We start from the raw sequence: 16,812 nt of genomic DNA on the forward strand, positions 1-16,812 counted from the left end.
CTCTTAGGCTCCACAACAACGACATCAGAATCCGTGTTTAACGTACTGACTGCTTTTCGGCACCTCCCACTTACAGTAGCAACTGTCGTAAAACACGTGTCATAAAACTCACATCTGTGACGCCAGCCACCTGCATGTCTTCCCTCGCCACATCCATAACCTCCTCTTTGGCCTTCCTCTTTCCCTCTTCCCTGGAAACTCCATAGTCAGAATTCTTCTCCAAATATACTCAGCATCTCTCCTCCGCACATGTCCAAACCACCTCAGTCTTGCCTCTCTTGCTTTGTCTCCAAACCGTCCAACCTGAGCGGTCCCTCTAATATGCTCGTTCCTAATCCTGTCCTTCTTCATCACTCCCAATGAAAATCTTAGCATCTTCAACTCTGCCACCTCCAGCTCCGCCTCCTGTCTTTTCGTCAGTGCCACTGTCTCCAAACCATATAACATAGCTGGTCTCACAACCATCTTGTAAAACTTCCCTTTAACTCTTGCTGGTACCCTTCTGTCGCAAATCACTCCAGACGCTTCTCCGCCCACTCCACCCTGCCTGCACTCTCTTCCTCGCCTCTATTATTTACACCTTCGTCACCTCTACTCCTTGCATCCTCACCCTTCTGCTGTCCTCCCTCTCATTCATGCATATGTGTTCCATCTTGCTCCTATTGACTTTCATTCCTCTTCTCTCCAGTGCATACCTCCACCTCTCCAGGTTCTCCTCAACCTGCTCCCTACTCTCGCTACAGATCACAATGTCATCTGCGAACATCATATTGTCCACGGAGACTCCTGCCTGGTCTCGTCCGTCAACCTGTCCATCACCATTGCAAACAAGAAATGGCTCAGAGCCGATCCTTGATGTAATTCCACCTCCACCTTGAACCCATCTGTCATTCCAACCGCACACCTCACCACTGTCACACTTCCCTCATACATATCCTGCACCACTCCTACATACTTCTCTGCAACTCACCACTTCCTCATACAATACCACACCTCCTCTCTCGGCACCCTGTCGTATGCTTTCTCTAAATCTACAAAAACACAACGTAACTCCTTCTGACCTTCTGTATACTTCTCAATAAACATTCTCAAAGCAAACATCGCATCTGTAGTGCTCCTTCATGGCATGAAACCATACTGCTGCTCGCTGATTGTCACCTCTCCTCTTAACCTAGCTTCTATTACTCTTTCCTATAGGTCATGCTGTGGCTGATCAACATTATACCTCTGTAGTTGCTACAGTTCTGCACATTGCCCTTATTCTTGAAAATCGGTACCAGTATGTTTCTTATCCATGCCTCAGGCACCCTCTCACTTTCCAAGATTGTGTTAAACAATCTAGTTAAAACTCCACTGCCATCTCTCCTAAACATCTCCATGCCTCCACAGGTATGTCATCTGGACCAACTGTCATCCACTCTTCATCTTCTTCATAGCTGCCCTCACTTCCTCCTTACTAATCCACCGCAATTCCTGATTCACTATCCCCACATCATCCAACCTTCTCTCTCTCTCTCTCTCGTTCTCTTTTCTTCATTCATCAGCCCCTCAAAGTATTCCTTCCACCTTCTCAACACACTTTCCTCGGTTGTCAGCACATTTCCATCTCTATCCTTTATCACCCTAACCTGCTATACATACTTCCCAGCTCGGTCCCTCTGTCTAGCCAATCAGTACAAGTCCTTTTCTCCTTCCTTAGTGTCTAACCTGTCATACAACTCACCATATGCCTTTCCCTTTCCCTTTGCCACCTCTCTCTTTGCTTTATGCTGCCTCTCCTTGTACTCTTGTCTACTTTCTTCATCTCTCTGACTTTCCCACTTCTTTTTTTTGCCAACCTCTTTACTCTGTATACTTTGCTCTACTTCCTCACTCCACCACCAAGTCTCCTTGTCTTACTTCCTCTGTCCAGATGACACACCAAGTACCTTCCCAGCTGTCTCTCTCACTATTTCTGCAGTAGTTGACCAGCCATCCAGCAACTCTTCACTACCACCAGTGCCTGTTTTAACTCCTCCCTGAACTCCACACAAGTCTTCCTTCTTCAACTTCCACCATTTGATCATTGGCTCTGCATTCACTCTCTTCCTCTATTTGGTCTCCAAAGTCATCCTACAGACCACCGTCTGATGCTGCCTAGCTACATTCGCCCCTGTCACCACCTTGCAGTCTCCAATCCTTTTCAGATCATGCCTCCTGCATAAGATATAGTCCACCTGTGTGCACTTTCCTCCACTCTTGTACATCACCCTGTGTTCCTCCCTCTTCTTGAAATATGTATTCACCTCAGCCATTTCCATCCTTTTCACAAAATCCACCACCATTTGTCCTCCAACATTGCTCTCCTTGACACCATACCTGCCCATCGTCTCATCACCTCTGTTCCCTTCACCAACATGATCATTGAAGTCCGCTCCAATCACCACTCTCTCCTCCGTGGGTACCCTCTCCACCACTTCATCCAACTCACTCCAGAATTCTTCTTTCTCTTCTATCTCACACCCAACTCTCACACCTTCAATTTCCAGCTTCATACTCATCACTCTGTCTGACACTCTCTTCACCTCCAACACTCTTGACATACTCTTCCTTTAGAATTACCCCTACCCCATTTCTCCTCCCATCTGAACCACGGTAGAAGAGTTTGAAGCCACCTCCAATGCTCCTGGCCTTACTTCCCTTCCACCTGGTCCCTTGCACACACAGTATATCTACCTTCCTTCTCTCCATCATATCAGCCAGCTCTCTGCCTTTACCAATCATAGTGTCAACATTCAAAGGTCTGACTCTCACCCCTACACTCTTACCCTTCCTCCTCTTCTGCTGCCTCTGGACATGCCTTCTCCCTCTCCTTCACCCAACAGTAGCATAGTTTCCACTGGCACCCTGCTAGCCAACAGTACCGGCGGCGGTCGTTGGTAACCTGGGAAATCTGATTTATGACCCGCATATTTGATTTGGCAAAGGGTTTAAGCCGGATGCCCTTCCTGATTCAACCCTCCCCATACATCCAGGCTTGGGATGATCTGTTTGATTTTGGTAAGCTTAGGAGCCAGAATTAAGAAAACTATTAACTGTTGTCAGTGCTAGCTCATTGTCATGCCTATATCAATTGGACCCAGTGGGCCAGCTGAAAGCCACTCATGTTCTTCCTACTCTTTTGGTACCCAACTGCTTCTGCATACTTTCACCCAGAAACCTCATTCTAAACTTTAAAGCATCCAGCTTCTTTGGTAGAGGTGTACAGTTACCGTTTTCATTGACGTCTCATAGTTTTTGAGAAAGTAAAACCTTTAAATTTAGATTTTCCCAGATCAAAAGTTTAGATTTCTTTTCTGCCTCTTTCATATAGTTTTTTTTTTTACTTGCCTAGATAAATTTTCTCAGTTCCAGATGTGTTTATCCTGCTATGCTTGCATCACTTGGTCACACACTCAGCTCAGCATTTATTGGCTTTTCATCTTTAGATGGTACCCAACTCACAAAAATTATATAAGGTTTAGTTGCTCTTTAAACATGAACTCAAGAGGCATCTTGCAGGACCGGAACTGTGATAGTGCATCTTTTCAACATTATAAATAATGTATTTCTTCGCTTATCTTTAAATTCATATATCCCGTTATCCTTTTTAAGTTGTGTTGATTTTGAAGATGTTTCTTTTACCCGTTGGTTGTTATAGTTTTTTGCATGTGCGTACCCCTGGAAGGACAACGGTCTCCGTGCTGTCAGCCAATGAAGATTTTAACAAAAAATAAAGATTACAGCTAGTGTGAGAAGTTTTCTGAGCCTTTTCTCCAGTAGTCAGCTCAACCACTTTTCTTCCACAGGTGGTGAAGTAACATTTATACTTCTCAATTCCAGTGTTCCCACTTTTTTTCCTCATGTATTTTGTTTTCATTACAATTATATTGAACATAGCAAAACCCAGAGTTAATATTTTTCATCTTTAGATAGGAGACAGCTTATCTATATTTCATAATACATTTTGTCAACTATGCTCTCTAGCTCATATTCTACTAAGGTCTGATCAAAGTCCAATCAAAAAATTACAATGGGCATCCGGGTGGTGTGGCAGTCTATTCCATTGCCTACCAACACGGGGATCGCCAGTTCGAATCCCCGTTACCTCCAGCTTGGTCGGTTGCCCTTCAGACACAATTGGCATGTCTGCGGGTGGGAAGCCGGGTGTGGGTATGTGACCTGGTTGCTAAATTAGCGCCTCCTCTGGTTGGTCGGGGCACCTGCTCAGGGGGGAGGGGGAACTGGGGGGGATAGCGTAATCCTCCCACACGCTACGTCCCCCCTGGCGAAACTCCTCACTGTCAGGTGAAAAGAAGCGGCTGGCGACTCCACATGTATCGGAGGAGGCATGTGGTAGTCTGCAGCCCTCCCCGGCTCAGCAGAGGAGATGGAGCAGTGATCGGGACGGCTCGGAAGAATGGGGTAATTGGCCAAGTACAATTGGGGGAAAAAAGGGAGACAAATCCAAAAAAAAAAAAATTACGATGGCACTTTTCATTAAGGTTTCACCAAATGGAGCAAGAATTTGTGAGTCTTTAAAAATGCAAACAATAAACAAACCTTGGAAAATCCCATTTACAACCCCCAATTAAGTGCATATTTCTTAAGATTAATTTCATGCTACATAAGCTTGTGTTTTACAGACAACTGAAACGCGGTTTGCTTGTGACGTAATCAATATACAAATTAACCCCACGTATACCCACCCAATGTAGCAGCCATCTTAGTTTGCTATGGCTTTGACCGAAGGCAAGTTTAAGTGGGTAGTACTAAAAGGAAAGTACTGCAACATCAACAGAAAACCAGATCTTCCATAGACTTGGTAGGGGTTTGAACAACTGTGAATTTTCTGGTTTCTGTGGCTCACAGCGAGGGTGTGAATCGCCAAAGATGAGTGCTCTTAATTGTTGTAACTTGGGGCCAATGTTTATGTGGTAATATTATTTATTACAGAAAAAACTTTAACGTACTTCATTTGTTACCATTTTTCATTCGCTCTGGTGCAAGGTGAATGAAATATCCCTTATTGACCAAATGTCAAATCCAATTATACTTGAATAAAAAGCCACAAAACAATATGAATTGTGCCAGTTAATTTGAACATTGCATTCAAAGCCTTTCATACTTTGAAATACTGGTTGAGCAACATTATGTTCCGTTTCCAAGCGTGTCATTGTTAGAGCATCACTATGTGCACTTTCAAACTGCACAGAAACATAAATAATGACACTTTACATTGATAAATCAACATGTTATTGTAGGGATAGCATTACAGTATTTTACTGTCGTGAATTCTGTTCCATAGTCCCAGTTTACACCCTCCCTGTGTTGTGGAATTTCCCACTGAAGTGTCCATGATAGCGCAGGTCAAAGGGACTGATTACCCTCCTGCAACCCAGCATGTTGCCTTGAGCTATCTCCTTGAAGGTCCAGGGATTCTGGTTGTCCTGTTCCATGTCTGCCTGCTTCTGGTGCATGGCCTCCAGACTCTCTCGGCTCATTACCTGTTACACAGCCCAAAGAGAAAGGTCGACACGTTAATTATATTATTTTGTTTTTATCTTAAATCGTTTTCCACCCTTTTGTCTTAAACCAGACTAATAGACCCCCCCCCCATTCTCCCCAATTGCACTTTTGGCCAATTACCCCACTCTCCGAGCCATCCCAGTCACTGCTCCAACCCCTCTGCCGAGCCGGGGAGGGCTGCAGACTACCACATGCCTCCTCTGATACATGTGGTCACCAGCCGCTTCTTTTCACCTGACAGCAAGGAGTTTCGCCAGGGGGACGTAGCGCCTAGGAGGATCACACTATTCCCCCCAGTTCGCCCTCCCCCCCGAACAGGCGCCTCGACCGACTAGAGGAGGCGCTAGTGCAGCGACCAGGAGACATATCCACATCTGGCTTCCCACCTGCAGACACGGCCAATTGTGTCTGCAGGAACGCCTGACCAAGCCAGAGGTAACACAGGGATTTGAACTGGCGATCCCCATGTTGGTAGGCAACGGAATAGATCGCTATGCTACCTGGACACACCAGACCAACAGATTTATTGTCGGTCATCGGGCCTCATGCAACAAAATTCCCTTAATTTTATTCATTTCCTTTACAGAGTAAACGAAGCAAGATGGGAAAAAACGTTGAGAACCCCTACCTCCTTGCCGCCACACCTACACATCACCACCCCTGCCCACTAATAAAATTTCTAGGGGGTAACACTGGTTAGTATGTACTTTTAAAACAGATCTGTGCATGCAAACATTTGTTGCATGAGGACTAAAGGATAGTAAGATAAAAATCCATATCAGAATACATTCTTACTGCCATAACATCAATGTTCAAATAACCCTCATTGGTGAAATTTTTGAGATACGAGTGAGGTGATAAAAAGGGGGCTCTGTCCATTTGTAAACTCACCTTGGCAGGAAAGGGCAACTTCCTGGCCACTTGCGTCAACATTGGCTCTACCTCCGCCAGCTCCACCTGTCCTCCCACTTCCACAATGAAACGACCATAGCGGACAGGCGTTACATAGTGGTCGATGGCTCCCTTTCCACCACCCATACGCTGTCCCAGGCCTTTACGGGTAATGGGCTTGTATGGACCATTGATGCGCCAGCGAGCAAATGTAGTGCGGGGGTCCATCTTACGGTTGATGGTCAAGCGAATCATCTCTATGTGTCCCCAATGCAGGTAGCCCCCTCCCATGGCCTGAGGACCGGAGAGAGAAATCACTGTGTTATGTCATGACAAACTGCTCGTTTCCCCCTTGCAATGGTTATCACATTTAGTTAGTATAAAAAAAGTAAAACCCACTGTAAAACCCACTGATGTGCACCCCAGAGTGACTATAGATATGTTTAATCAGACTTATGCTTGCTGCAAGCCAGATAAAATCTTTACACTGGCATGGGTGTGTGTCCAAAACAACCAGTTGTTATGAGGGAGCCTGCACCAACATGAGTGATAATTGCTTAAAAAAAAAAAAGACAAACTTGTTATGGGTTGTTTTTTTATGTCCGCAGGCATAAAAACAGCCAAGATGGCTAGAAGAAGTATATGAATGGAAACACAAAGTGTGAGGATTCAAAAATTACACATCACAGCATATGGCGTAATGATGCTGCAATTAGGGAAATTATGATAACCTGACAGAGATGGTAACCGAGAATGAGAATTGAGTAATAACCCACAAAAGATTACAAGCAGTGACAAAACAATCTTAGCTGTGATATAACTTTGGTTTATCACAGCTTGAAGTGGGTTAGGGATTTTATAAGATGGTTATTGCATATTTCTACATATTATGAGAATTCCTTATAAATTGTAGATCATTTCGATTGATCAACAAACAACAAAAAAGTCCCTAAACCTGTGACTGTTCTGATCACAGCAACAATATCTTTGCTCGGCAGCTATTTAGGCTACAGCTACAAGCTCAGTCCCTAACATGGAAGAGCACAGCAAAAGGCACAGAATATTGCTTCAGAGAAAAACAAACAACAATTCTATCAATTCATTGACTTGGACAGTGTGCAATGATCCTAACAAATAAAATGCATCATAACAAATAACTTACCTTCAGGTGTTGGACATTAACATAAAAATCTTGCAGTATATATTATTAACCTTCAGTTTAAAGGGAGTGAAAGGGTTAAGAGTGAATCCCCCCCCCCCCCGGAACACCAGTCAAAACACTTAATGGCCCAACTCATCTACTGTATTTTTTTAGAGCCTAGGTCTGTCATAAGCTGATCCCCCTTTATTCTATTTTGTTTTGTTTTTATTTTTTTAACAAATAATATGAAGCTTAAGAGACTGGCATAAGGGATTTCTATCACTGCTATCAACCAGTCAGAGCTGGATCAGACCGACATTTGTTTTACATGCCACAAATCATCACAAATCTCAAGATATGAGTCCCTTGCCTTGGGAAGAGTATGAACTAGAATAGATGAAATCTTGTCCACAGACTTCAATGCCAGCAACTGCTGTCTTGCATATTACTACGTCATCTTATTGCATGTTTGAAGAATTATGGATCTTAATGTGCCCAGCATCTGTGACACTAACAGATGACAGAAAGAAAGCAGACAAGGATTCGCAGGATGTTCTACAAACACTAATCAATACATATTAAAGCTTAAAAGGCTCATAAAATCACATAAAAATTAGATAGGCAAATTAATGTGAAGATCGAGTTTTTTGGACAGTGGCAGAAAGATATAGTCCATGAGTTGATGCTCACTAAAGGACAACAATGTTTAATAAAAAAAAAAACACTCACCACAATAGCATACTGTCCTGTAGTGAAAGCGATGGAGGTCTTCGCCGGGCCCTGGATGTCCTCCAGTTTTCTCCTTTCCTTCTTGGCTTTCTTAAAGTTGGGCACCTTGTTAAGGAATTTAAGTTTGGGCTTCTCTGGCAGCACCACATCTTCAAAGGTATAAAATAGGGATGAGAAACAAAGGTGAGCTATATGTAAGGAGGAACAAACAGATCACATGTACAGTAGAAAACATGGGCCCTCTACACCTGACATCAACACACGTCTCTGTTGTCCACAATGAGACCTGATTGCGCTGTCTGATACAAAACGCAGGTCACCACGTGCATCACTCCCCAAGCAGTGTTTACCATTTTTGAAGAAAACCTGCATCCACAAAGCAAGGTTATGTCTGCCTTTATTGGCCATGTAGGTTTGCACTACATGGAATTTGAATGCAGTTTCACGGCTCTCTCGGCGTATTTAATACAGAATAACATTATAACACAACAATATTCAGATATATACACAAGGATTTACTATATACAGGTGAAATAAGAGGTGATAAAGTGCAATGATGCAGAGAACATATCAGAGATGCTGAAATAAATATTAGCAGGTTACTTACATATATGCCAGAGGTAGATGGACATGACAGAGTGTACCAGTATATGTACAATGTATACAGTACAGTATATACCAAATTGTTGAATTTATTTGACAGTGTTAAGCATTCATTTGAATGACAGCCCACGGAAAGAAACTGTTTTTATAGCAGGTTGTTTTGGTGTTTGTTTTTTTTATACCACAAGATAATCAGAAACTGTGTTGGACAAGCTAAGAATAACCCTTAAGTCAAATAATTGCTCACAGTTGTGATGGATGACTTATCAATTGAGATGGTAAAGACACGGGTTATAGTGTAAGTAGGCATAATTAAATTTATTGTAGATTACTGTATTTCCAAGAAATTAACATGACAGCTTGTGTTGTCAATAAAACCCATTTTGTCAGAGAAACTTCATTTATATTTTCAATGTACTTGTGCTTGTTAGGTCCCCCCCACTCATCGAGCTGTGTTTGGATGCACACACAGTAAATTTGTAAATGCTGCTCATGTAGATGCTGAATGTGGATAGGATTACAATTACACCTTATAAAAATGTGGTCAAAATATTACATTTACACCTTATCAAAATGTGGTCACAATACGTCCCCGACTGCCTACAAAGATGGTTTTGGCAATGTGACCACAATGCATCTTGGGGTGAATTTAAACCTGCATTTCTGTGAGATTAACCAATATCTGATTACAATCCATGATACACATGTTAATGTTAAGTGCAAAGGGGGCCATATGCCTCAACACAAAAAAGGCAAACGTATAAACTGAGGTCACAAAGTTTGGCAAACAGCTGTTTCTCGTAACTGAAGATCAGCTTGCAGTGAAAGGCGATAAGAATGCTTTGCAAATCAAGAACGTCGTTCTACATTGACGAGCATGTTTTGACAAACCTTCCAGTCCAATATTCGGTATACAACTTTAAACTTTCAGTCACATAGAGTAGATTCCATAAAAAAGATGCATGATTACCACTGAAGTCTGGAGGTATTTCATATGTCTTCAGTCCAACACACAGGACCTTCATGTGGTTCTGCAAAGTACCTGTGTAACAAACCGAGGTACAAAAACCACGTTAGGTCGACGCGTCACATGCTTGCTAACTGCTCATTAGCACTTTATCAAAATTAACGACATGAGAATTAGAGGCAAAGGCACACAAATTGTGTTAGCACTGCGAGGGTTTCTGTGTAACGGCACAATACATCTTACGTGCTAAGGCTCACGGTAGCTTCAATGTTAGCTAATGCTATACCTTGTAGCAGACCGGCGGACCAACAGGTCCTGGCCAGCGCGCCGACGGCAGATTTGACTGAGATCATAACGCCACGTCACAAGAGCCCCTGGGCTATACGCATAAAACAACTACGCTAAATAACTTTTATTATAAAATTCATTCCAAGTGTCACGCCGCTCTACACAAGGTCGCTGCCATAGCTGGAGAGCTCAATCAACATCCGGCGCGCTGTTCTTCTTCGTCTTCCTCTGATTCCTTTTACGGTGGTTGCAAACTACTTTCTCGCGCATTACCGCTACCCACTGATTCGGAGTACGAATCGGAGAACTGCTTATTACGTTTCAATTCTAAACAAAATGATAAATAAAAAAAAATAAAAAGATAAAGTACAGAAAACTAAATTCAAATTGTGTGTTTTAGAGCTGAATAATATGTCTAATAATATTCTATTAATCGACATGATACACGTGCTGTAGTCATATTACAATGTAAGGCAAATTGGGCCCGGGCTAAAACTCATTGCTTCATAGAAAATGAAATCTTGCAAGGTCCACTTTTTATGACCACTCTCAAAGAAAATTATTCAAGTGGATATGACAAATAATATAATTTAGTCTGATTTGATGACTTCTAAAATTCATCATAATCATTGCTACAGTGAGAAATTCTTTGCGAATGAGATTTGAAAGATAAAAACTGCATGTGTCAGGGGAAATTATGCAGCTCTTTTATATTCTTCAATATTGCATTACATACTACAAAAAAATAAACACAATGCTGATTTTTTTTTTCAGAATTGATCAGCCGTACTGTGTACCAATTCCTTTGGTTTTAAGAACTGAAAAAAAATGAATTAAAGCATCACACACATCCTCTTATGGTTTTTCAAAAATTTACTTGACCTCATTTATACACATTTACAATTCAATGACTCCCTGAATCTTTCTCTTCTTTACATTTTCAACACTCCATCAATACATGTTCCACCATTTTTGGCGTATACTGACAATAATCATACCTCCCATAAGGTTTCTCTTTATGATTAACAATGTATTATATAATCCAGTTTGCCCCATTCTCACCCTTGTTATTAGTGATCCCTCCCTCCTACATCCTGAACTTCCGTCTCCTCATTGGATATTTGGCTTCTGCCTTGCTAGAATCAATATCTAAACCAATCTGTTCTCTTTTGACTGTATCTTTTGTACATTTGTCCACTATCTCATAAGAATCAGCATTGGTGTGCAGTGTCTATCTTCCCTCTCAGTACACACAATCATTTCCATTAGTTCCCCAAGAAATGTACCTATGACGTAAGAGTTGGTAATGACACAGGTGCAGTCACATGTATGCGCACATGCACACACACACACACGCACAAACACATATAGACACAGGACAATGACCGAACCAGTTGAACTTTGAGAGGTTATTTTGCACTGTTGACACAGCTAATGCAAATGCTTACCTCCCAGCTTCTCAAACATTGCCACATAAGGATCACACAAGAATCAAACACAACCTTTCCGGTTTATAAAGGGAACCACCAGAGGGAAAATTGGATGATTTTGCAGTGTCCTGTGATCTGTCTGTCTCCCCTCTCCTCCACTATGCTGCAAGGACTCCACTTCCAAGGTCCCCTGTGGTCCTGGTGGATTTTCCTGCTGTGTCTAATGCTTCCCAGAGTCCTGCAGGCTCAGTTTCCCAGGCCTTGCATCACCTCAGAGGCTCTGGAGAGCCGCACATGTTGCCCACTCTGGAGGGGGTCTCCCTGTGGCTTCAAATCAGGGAGAGGGGTCTGTGCACCCCATCCTGCTAAGGACCTCCCCAGACCAGTCGACTACAGGGTAAACTGGCCTCGTGCATTCTTTGATTCAGTCTGCACATGCCAGGGAAACTATGATGGGTTTGACTGTGGTCAGTGCCTGCCGGGTTGGAAGGGACCCCTGTGCATGCAACGGCACCACATTGAGAGGAAAGAGATAACAGACCTGACTGATGAGGAGAGAGAGACCTTTCTTTCCAGCCTGGACAAGGCGAAATGGACCTTGAGCGACCGTTATATGATCCTTACCAGCAGCAACACCACAGTGGAGGGAAATAATGCATTTCACAACACAAGCGTGTATGACCTGTATGTATGGATGCACTACTATTCAGCCAAGAGTTACGTTCGTTCTGGGAACAATGCAGCCCATCGAGGTCCAGCTTTTGGCTTCTGGCACCGTGTGTTCCTACTCTTCATTGAGAGGGAGATTAGGGAACTGACAGGGGACCAGGACTTCTACATTCCCTACTGGGACTGGACCAGGACCAACAGCTGTAACATCTGCACCAACCAGTATCTTGGGGGAGTTGCCCCAGATGGACACATTGACGGTGCTTCACGTTTCTCAAAGTGGGAGGTGAGTTGCCCTCTGTCCATGTGGCCATCCGAGGCAAAGGATGAGGCTAAGAAACACAACTTCACACTGTGACATGTCCTACTAGGAGGCGAACAATATTACCAGGCTTAATAGGAGGACAATTCACAGATAAGGAGTCACTGATTGTTTCTTTTATTTGATATTACGCTGAGGTAATGGCGCAATTATGACTTTCTATTTTACTTTATAAACACAAATTCGAAGCCCAACCATCTTCTCTCTTTAATCTGTATTTTTCCATCTTTTCCAACCCAACAGACGATATGTCCATTCCAGGAGTCTCTTAGCATAATCTGTATGGATCTGAATGACTCTGGACCTAAGTATCTGACCCGCAACCCTGGCAAGGACCCTGTGTTTTCGACACTACCTACTGCTGGGGATGTTCGGGACATTATGTCAGCGGAGACCTTTGACACCCCACCATTTAACAGACAGTCCAGGAACAGCTTCCGGAACAAGCTAGAAGGTACGTAAACAATTCAACTAAGATACAGTCCAACTAAACAATAGGACATGTTCAATGGCTTAACGAACAATAAAACTTATTTAACATCACTGAACTTGCTGTTAGGAGTTCAGTCACTTGTTAAAGTCATCTACAGCTTTCCAAGAATGCTTTGCGCAGGTGTAAAAAAAAATTCATACAACTTAAAAGACGTGACTTTAACGCGTTAGTTGCAGTATTGGTCGCTACGGTATTCCTTCAAATTGACAGTTTTTGTTGAGCAGCACGGTGGCCCAGTGGTTAGCACTGTTGCCTCCCAGCAGGAAGGTTCTGGGTTCGAACCCCAGGCCGTCCCAGGTCCTTTCTGTGTGGAGTTTGCATGTTCGCCCCGTGTCTGTGTGGGTTTCCTCCCACCTTCAAAAAGACATGCATGTTAGGGTTGATACTCCTGTCTGTGCCCCTGAGCAAGGCAATGGAAAGAAGAACTGGAGTTGGTCCCCGGGTGCTGCAGCTGCCCGACGCTCCTAGCTAGTGTGTGTTGATTGGTTACATGCAGAAGATGAATTTCCCCACGGGGATAAGTACAGTACATCTTATCTCTTATCTTATCTTATGACAGTTACTAGATTTTACTGACAGTGGGGCAGCTTTTTAAGCCCCCTCGGGCAACACATGTCACAGAGTTGAAGGCCAACTGGGACTGTAGGTAAAGGTATAAGTCTAGGTTAAAACATGTGACCTTTTCTCCCACAGGATTTGACATTCCCCAGGACTCTCGCCACCTGAACGCCTCAATGCACAACTTAATCCACAGATATTTAAATGGAACCATGTCTCTGGTCCCGATTGCAGCCAACGACCCTGTATTCATGCTGCACCACAGCTTCATTGACAAGTAAGTCAGACATTGTCAGTGTGGCTGACACCACTTAATGAAACCTGGACTCAATGTGCTTTTATGTCTTATGAACAATATGGCATTCGCAATCACAAAATATTCATTTAAATTTCCTTCAGTGGGGGCGTCCGGATAGCGTAGCGGTCCATTCCATTGCCTACCAACATGGGGATCCTGGTTCGAATCCTCATGTTGCCTCAGGCTTGGTCGGGCGTCCCCTACAGAAACAATTGACCGTGACTGCGGGTGGGAAGCCGGATGTGGGTATGTGTCCTGGTCACTGCACTGGTGCCTCCTCTGGTCGGTCGGTCGGGGTGCCTGTTCTGGGGGGAGGGGGAACTGGGGGGAATAGCGTGATCCTCCCACGTGCTACGTCCCCCTGGCAAAACTCCTGTCAGGTGAAAAGAAGCCCCCGGTGACTCCACATGTATCGGAGGAGGCATGTGGTAGTCTGCAGCCCTCCCCGGATCAGCAGAAGGGGTGGCGCAGTGACCGGAAAGCTCGGAAAAGTGGGGTAATTGGCGGGATACAATTGGCGAGAAAAGGGGGGGGGTACGAAATAAATAAATAAAATAAAATGACTTTAGTGTCATAGTATATTTGCAATAACTGGAGGTTATCTCTAACATTGTGTACAATGCAACTCCGAACAAGGCTTCTTGAGACTTGGCTAAGGGAGCACGGCGGCGCTACCTACCCCGACAGTGAGCAGGTTCATCCAGCCCAGAGAGCGCAGGCCTACATGGCCCCCTTCTTTCCCCTCCGGACCAACAGCTTCTACTGGGGTAAACCCGCCCAAAGCTTTGGCTACAGTTACAAGGAACACAGCCTCCGCCACACCGAAACCGGAGAAAGTGTGCGAAGAGGAGCCGCAGGTAGAGAAGTTTGTAAAACCGATGAACAGGAGTTATAATCCCACTTGGTTTTGCTGTATGGCCTCTATTCTGTGGTGCTGAGTACATTGAAATGTTTTTCTCATCAGAAAGTGCAGAGGATAACACAGCTGGCGGGGTTCAGTGGCTTTGGCCTGTTCTGGGCACGCTGGGTGTGGTTGTACTCTGTGTCATGGTGGTGACCGCTGTGAAATACAAAGGTAATAAAGTGAATGGGTTTCTTTTCTATATGCTAAAGAACGATGATTTCACCCTTTATAGTAATTTTTACACCGCCTCAATGCAGTGTCAAAATTCATTGTGAAGGGGTTCATACATCTCATCACAGCATCTTTTATTAGGCAAAAGGTCAGCAGGCCAGACGCCAGATATGAAGACAGGAGCGAAACACCAAGATGTGAGACCTCTTTTTTTCTTTTTTCTTTTTTTTTTGACACATCATTTTTTTATTATTATGGGGGTTGTTTTTTTTCTTCTTCTCCCCAATTGTATCTAGCCAATTACCCCACCCTTCCGAGCTGTCCTGGTCGCTGCTCCACCCCCTTTGCTGATCCGGGGAGGGCTGCAGACTACCACATGCCTCCTCCGATACATGTGGAGTCGCCAGCCGCTTCTTTTCACCTGCCAGTGAGGAGTTTCGCCAGGGGGACGTAGCGCGTGGGAGGATCACGCTATTCCCCCGAGTTCCTCCTCTCCCCCGAACGGGCGCCTCGACCGACCAGAGGAGGCGCTAGCGCAGCGACCAGGACACATACGCACATCCCGCTTCCCACCCGCAGACACGGCCAATTGTGTCTGTAGGGACGCCCGACTAAGCCAGAGGTAACACGGGGATTCGAACCGGCGATCCCGAGTATTTTGGTTTGATCACTTTGAGCAGTGTGACAGCTGCTATGCACTCTAATACTGTGCCGTGGTCTAAATCATTGGTCAAGTGTTTAATTGGACTAACTAATTTGCAAGACAACTCGCAATCCTTTAAGTTGCAGGTTAGCGTGCATCCACTTTCCGCTTTATTTAAATGTTGAGTTACAGAGTTACTGCATGATTACTTGAGACTGAACGGACTCACGTCTCTTTCGTGTCTTTGTGCTACAGCCGGGCCAGGGTGTTAACCCTCTGTATGCAGTCTGGGTCAAAAAGAGGAACGAGCACTCTGACGCGTCGTCGCCGACTTCACTCGCCACGCTGGAGACTCTGTCCGAAAATGTGAAACCCGGACCCGCCATGCAGGGGGGAGAGAACTCGGAGCACCCCGTAGATGTGGAAATACAGCTTTAATCTCAAAATACAACCACAAACCGGACAGGTAGATGTAAATGAAGAAAAATGAGAGGGGGGGTAATATTGTCCTTTGACCTTTATGGCTAAAAATGTAATTTGTTAACATACCAAAAAAAAATCACATCGAATTCTTTAAAAAAAAAAATTAACGTAAGCTGTTATTCTTTTGCGCGGTGCGGGATTCGATATGAGGTGTACTGCACCACAAAGCGACATCGCTAACCGCTCGGCTAAAGGGTCAGACCCGTCAGCTAGAGGCTACCGTGTCTTATTACTAGTTTACAAGTGTATTTTGAAAACTGTTTTCCGAAGAGTGGATGTTTTATTCCCGTACGTTTGTCCGATTTTCGCTTAAAATGTCGTTCTTGTATACACAGATCGACAACGAGAACTTCAGCGTGAACAGCGGTTGCTAAGGTCTGGCTGTCCTCCCAACATGGCGGAGCTGTTCGTCGTCAATGAAAAAGACACGTGATTGAGAATAACCAATAGGACGCACCCTGCCCTTCTTTACAGTTATTCCTTGTGCCGTCGCAGTCTGCTGATGAAGCAAATGAACAGCAAGAAACCCCAGCAGCATCTCATACCTCGCATATCACAAGCCCCTTTTTATCATTTCGCGGAGACAGCAGCCCCCAACTGTTAGGAGGAAGATGTTTCAAAGCGGCGCCTGGGAGGACAGTGCATTGCCGTCTGTGAAGCTGGAGGCTCACTGCC

The 16,812-nt window shown here is 44.2% G+C and overlaps 2 protein-coding genes across 2 annotated transcripts; one reads left to right on the forward strand and one right to left on the reverse strand.

Moving 5' to 3' along the window:
• Window positions 1–4,920: 4,920 nt before the first annotated feature.
• On the reverse strand, window positions 4,921–10,355 carry mrpl16 (mitochondrial ribosomal protein L16). Its single transcript, XM_056278985.1, has 5 exons — window positions 10,165–10,355; window positions 9,882–9,953; window positions 8,309–8,457; window positions 6,439–6,732; window positions 4,921–5,525 (listed from the first exon to the last, which is right to left on the reverse strand). The coding sequence occupies exons 1-5, from the start codon at window positions 10,229–10,231 to the stop codon at window positions 5,334–5,336; spliced, it is 774 nt and encodes a 257-aa protein (XP_056134960.1). The 5' UTR covers window positions 10,232–10,355; the 3' UTR covers window positions 4,921–5,333.
• Window positions 10,356–11,756: 1,401 nt separating this feature from the next.
• Window positions 11,757–16,511, forward strand: LOC130111608 (tyrosinase-like). The gene is made up of 7 exons (XM_056278840.1): window positions 11,757–12,551; window positions 12,831–13,041; window positions 13,774–13,915; window positions 14,573–14,793; window positions 14,901–14,998; window positions 15,910–16,068; window positions 16,473–16,511. Exons 1-7 carry the CDS (start codon window positions 11,757–11,759, stop codon window positions 16,509–16,511), a joined length of 1,665 nt encoding a protein of 554 aa, XP_056134815.1.
• The last annotated feature ends 301 nt before the right edge of the window (window positions 16,512–16,812 follow it).

This window comes from Lampris incognitus, chromosome 4 (genome assembly GCF_029633865.1).
Source record: "Lampris incognitus isolate fLamInc1 chromosome 4, fLamInc1.hap2, whole genome shotgun sequence".
NCBI classification, from domain to species: Eukaryota; Metazoa; Chordata; class Actinopteri; order Lampriformes; family Lampridae; genus Lampris; species Lampris incognitus.

Excerpts from the sequence above, each read along its gene's own strand:
- mrpl16 (XM_056278985.1), bottom strand. The coding sequence starts at position 10,231 with ATGATCTCAGTCAAATCTGCCGTCGGCGCGCTGGCCAGGACCTGTTGG. Across the intron at positions 8,458-9,881 it reads AATACCTCCAGACTTCAGTG|ATGTGGTGCTGCCAGAGAAG; the intron begins GTAATCATGCAT and ends ATACCTTTGAAG. Across the intron at positions 6,733-8,308 it reads CAGGACAGTATGCTATTGTG|GCCATGGGAGGGGGCTACCT; the intron begins GTGAGTGTTTTT and ends TCCGGTCCTCAG.
- LOC130111608 (XM_056278840.1), top strand. The coding sequence starts at position 11,757 with ATGCTGCAAGGACTCCACTTCCAAGGTCCCCTGTGGTCCTGGTGGATT. Across the intron at positions 13,916-14,572 it reads CACCACAGCTTCATTGACAA|GCTTCTTGAGACTTGGCTAA; the intron begins GTAAGTCAGACA and ends ACTCCGAACAAG. Across the intron at positions 16,069-16,472 it reads GAGAGAACTCGGAGCACCCC|ATCGACAACGAGAACTTCAG; the intron begins GTAGATGTGGAA and ends TTGTATACACAG.